The sequence below is a fragment of the Belonocnema kinseyi genome, chromosome 7 (genome assembly GCF_010883055.1).
Source record: "Belonocnema kinseyi isolate 2016_QV_RU_SX_M_011 chromosome 7, B_treatae_v1, whole genome shotgun sequence".
Lineage (NCBI taxonomy): Eukaryota > Metazoa > Arthropoda > Insecta > Hymenoptera > Cynipidae > Belonocnema > Belonocnema kinseyi.
Genome location: NC_046663.1, coordinates 74,749,596 through 74,754,532, shown reverse-complemented (window position 1 = coordinate 74,754,532; position 4,937 = coordinate 74,749,596). Strand labels below are relative to the sequence as shown.

The 4,937-nt window shown below is 26.6% G+C and overlaps 1 protein-coding gene across 2 annotated transcripts in view; it reads right to left on the bottom strand.

The window, feature by feature from the left end:
- LOC117176317 (Krueppel homolog 2) overlaps positions 1-4,937 on the bottom strand; it is an 18,083-nt gene extending 13,146 nt beyond the window's left edge. The window contains exons 1-2 of one of the 2 annotated variants that reach the window (XM_033366535.1): positions 4,708-4,937; positions 4,238-4,396 (exon numbers count right to left, since the gene is read on the bottom strand). In XM_033366535.1, coding sequence (XP_033222426.1) covers positions 4,238-4,395 — 158 coding nt within the window. In that variant the 5' untranslated portion in view covers position 4,396; positions 4,708-4,937. The other variant, XM_033366536.1, reaches the window with a different exon arrangement.

Genomic DNA, 4,937 nt, shown 5'->3' with positions numbered 1-4,937 from the left:
TTATTATTTTTAATCCTTCGAAAATGCTTAAAAAGCTACTAAAATTTCTGTCCGAAATCTTTAAAAATCTAAATTTTTTTAAACCTTTCTTCAGGTTTTCAATTATTTTTTAAACTTTTCCAAACTTCTAAATATCTCTTAAACTTACTTGAATTTTGTCTAAATTATTCATTGCTCTATTGTTTTATATTCACCAAAATTAGTTTTTGTTTTGATATATTTTTCACGATTCTTTTAAAATTAACTGTTCCAAATAAAAAATCATTTTAAACTTTCCGAAGAATCCTAAGAAATTTTTGTATCATCTTAAAACATTTCAAGCCCCTAATTAAGCTTCAAAATTTTATTTCGAAGTCTTCAAAAATGTAACAATAGTTTGTTTAAAATTTTTTGAAATCTTTTTATGTTTTTATTTAAATTTCAATCTTTTAAAAACTTTCAAATATTTCCTAAAGTTACTCGAATTTTAAACAAATGAATTATTGTTCAACTGTTAATTATACATCAAAATTCAACAATTACTCTTACAAATTTATTAGTTTTAAATATTTGATTTATAATTTCTCATTATAAATAGACAGTAAAACATTGTTAAGTATTGCAAATTTATTATTTTTTTAATTACAAAAATTCAATTTGATTGGGTTGAAAACAGTTCAATTTTTAACGTTAAAATCTATCAATTGTTTAATTTAGAATAGATTCAGAATCGTCATATTTTTACCAAACAAAATTTCAATTTCAAATGCACGAACTAGCACGAGTAAAACAACGAAAATCCTTTTAAAAAATAGTTGTATTTTTATCATAGAAAATAGATATAAGTAAAATTAAAGATCGATTACTTTTTAATTGCAAAAAGAGTTAGCGCATTAGGTCGATAGAAAAAGAGATCTGCTCGACTTTCAACTTTAATGCCCAGCTCTAGTGCACGGATAGAAACAAGTCTGCACATAACAAATAAATTCAGGGCTGTAGGTAGAAAAAAAGAGATCACTTTTGTTCATTTTTGCAAAGTGGATACTAAAAAAATCAGGATCTTGAAATTATATTAATGATCATTTCGAGGTTTTCAAGGTTTCCAGGTCTAGTCACCACCCTGACATGTATTCTAAAACGTGGAGTTTCAAGTTGAAAATCTCATAATTTGTAATTTCGTAGTATTATTTTATAATTACTTTTATTAATAAAATTAGTATTTAAATGAAAAAATATAAATACTAGATTAAGCTTAATTTCGTAAATGATAATATAATTTGATTCGGATTCAAATTATTTTATGCTGTCATCTAAACTCTAAAGGAACAAAATTTTTGTGATGCACCACATTCACTATTTTTTCAATGCATACCATTCTTTAAAAATAAATTTTACAGATAGAATCAAATACTAAAGTTGATAAAAACTGAAATCCAATTCTAGGAACACCCAGAAACATTAGAACTAAATATCAAATTTTTTTAAATCACGACGCAACGACGCCTAGACAATCTTATTCTGGATTGACCCAGAATCGAAGTTAAACTGCAAATAAAGCGGAAAATATTGAAATTTAAAGCGCTTAAATTAAAAAAAAATAAAACAATTCATAAAATTAATATTAGCACAATTCAAATTATATACATCCACATCAGTGTTGGACAGTAACTTGTTGCAAGTAACTTAAGTTACTAAAAAGTTACATAATGTGTAATTTTTAGGCTAACTTCGTTACTATTTTAAAAATCATCTTGCAACGTAACTTAGTTACGATTTCTGAAGTCATTTGGAACTTTAATTTTATTTCATTTTAAACTACTTTGTGTTTATTATGAAACTCCTATTAAGAGAGGTAGAAAATTTAACTATTTTCATTTAAATTATTATTTTTTTTTAGAAAATTCAAATATTTTCGGTAGAAAATACAACCTTTGGTTGAAAATTAATTTTTTTGTTGGAAATTTAACTCTTTTGCGAAAAATTCGTCTTTTTTGTTGAAAAGTAATATTTTCGCTATAAAAAATCAACCATTTGGTAGAAAATTCTTATATTTTGTTAAAAATTCAATTATTTTAGTAGAAAGTTCAACCAGTTGTTTGAAAAAAAGAACATTTTTTTTTAAAGTTCATATTTTCGGTTGGAAAATTTAATTATTTTGTTTCAAATTCATTTTTCTTTTAGGTAGAAAACGAAACTATTTCGTTGAAGATTATCTTTCTTGCTTGGAATTTAACTCTTTTGTTGAAAATTCACCTTTTTAGTTTAAAGACGGTAGTAAATTCAACTATTTAGTAGAAAAATAACTTTTTTGTGGAAAATTGAAATTTTCAGTATGAAAAATCAATAATTTGGTTTTTTAATTGATTTACTTCAGTAAAAAAAAATTCTGCACAAGCTTCATCTACTTTTTGAAAATTTAACTATTTCGTTGAAAGTTGAACTACTTTGTTAAATACGCAATTGTCTAGTTGAAGATTCATCATTTTATTTGAAAATGTAACTATTTTGTTTCAAATTCATTTTTCTTTTAGGTAGAAAACGAAACTATTTCGTTGAAAATTAACTTTTTTGTTGGGAATTTAACTCCTTTGTTGAAAATTTGTCTTTTTAGTTTAAAAACTATAGTAAATTTAACTATTTGGTGAAAAATAACTTTTTTGATAAAAAAATTAATATTTTCGGTATGACAAATCAACCACCATTTGGTTAAAAATTCTTATATTTTAAAGAAAATTAAACTATTTTGGTAGAAAGTTCAACCAGTTGGTTGAAAAATAACGAACATTTCTGTTAAAACCTCATATTTTCGGATTGAAAATTGAACTGCTTTGTTGAAGTGTTTTTTTTTTTAAATTGATTTACTTCAGTAAAAAAATTCTGCACAAGCTTAATCTATTTTTTTTGAAAATTTAACTATTTGGTTGAAAGTTGAACTACTTTGTTAAATATACAGTTGTTTAATTGAAGATTCGTCATTTTATTTGAAAATGTAACTATTTTTTTCCAATTCATTTTTCTTTTAGGTAGAAAATGAACTTTTTTCTTGAGAATTTAACTCTTTCGAAAATTTGTCTTTTTTATTGAAATTTAAACTACATTATTAAAAATAATGTTTCATTCACTCCTAGGTCCACAATATGATATTTTATAAATTATATCTTAAAGTTACTTTGATTTTTAAATTATAAAACTAGGGAAGTACATAAAGTAACGTTTTAGGTAACTTCAAGTTACTTCAGCTAGTAACTGTAACTAGTTATGGAAAATTCCGTAATACGAATTAGTGCCTTCAATGTATTAAATTTGTTAATTGATTCCAAATTTTCCATAACTCAAAGCCTTTCAAATTGAAAATATATTATACTTTGTATTTAAATAATTACAACTCCAAGTATTTTGACCATGAGAAAATTTAAAAAAGAGTAATAAAATGCTAATTTAAGGTAGTAAAGATCAGTTGTCTAGTGACGTTTTTACGAATGTTTCCTATTCCAAGAATTAGATAAAAACTTAAATTTGCACTCATAAAACGAAGTAGAAGTTCTAATTCTTTTTTTTTCTTTTCAGTAAAGAGAAAAATATAATTCAGTAAGAAATATTCTAGATCATTTCACGTTAATTAAACACTTTCCTCTAAGACTGATCATAATTCTGACATCATCCAACAATTAGAATGCCCATAAATTAACCCATTCAAAGTTTCTTCACTTTTTATGTCTGAGAGTGAGTTCCAGTTTCTTTTGAAAGGATCTTTTCTACAACTCAACTTCGTCAGATATTACTTCGGAAAATGTTATTTCTTTTATAGAAAAGGATTTACCTTAGTTTTATAAAAATGATTCAATATAGGATGTGTGTATGCGTACCGAAAAAATCCAGCTATACGTATCGAAATTTTGGTACAAATAGCTCCTTTTCCAGCTACCCATATTTGTACCGAAATTTCGGTATACATAGTCACGGCCTTAAATATATAGGCGATTAGCACTTCTGCATAAAGAAAAACCACAAAAACAAACAAGAACCTTATGAAGAGTCTGATAAAATGATGTATTTATAAAAATAATTTATAGTAAATAGAACTTTGGAAAGAGAAAAGAGTTAATGTAAAATCAAATCAGAAATGTGACGTGAAGGCTGATATATAAATTATTGAATGAACCTTGAAGGTACAATCAATACCACATTTATCGATTTGACACACTATTATCAGAAACTATTCCCAGCATTTATGAATGAAAAATGTCAAGTAACTCACCCGAATAAAGGTATGAAATAAAATAATGTAAACAGCATTGCCAGAAGTCTCAATGCCCATAATCCACAACTAATTTTATGCTCGATAACATGCTGTTTTAAAGCTGCCAATCCTCTTTCAGGTTGATTAGCACTACTCGCACTCGAAGAATCTGCCATCCTGCACAAATTAACGAAACGAAATAAAATAACGAGTTGAATTTCAAATACACACTCAGCGATCTTTCGTGAGTGACAAAAGAAGCAGAAATAAGGAAAATGAACAAGATTATGGAATCACGAGTTTGACACGAAAGACACAAGTGCCGTAAACAGTGACACTGCAGATAAAAAAAGTGTCCCTGATTCACAATTACGTGTCTCTAACCTGCTCTCGTGTTTCTGAAGAGACTTCTTTAATGACGCGTACAGAAATATTCGAAGGAACGCTAAAATGAGACTTTGGACAGGTAATATGGGACGTATACTTACTTGGAGTGGAATTGTTATAGGTTATAACGTTTCACTTTAACACTGAATCGATAATTACTTTCCTTATTGCGTAAAAAATACCCGTTTTCAACCACACACGTTTTATATGACATACATATGAACCTCTCCGTTGTGACGTGTAATTTATTGCAATATTTGGTCTGCTTTCATGCGCTTTCGCTTCTCTCCACTTCTTACAACTTCTCAACTCAAGTCAAAAGAACTAAAGA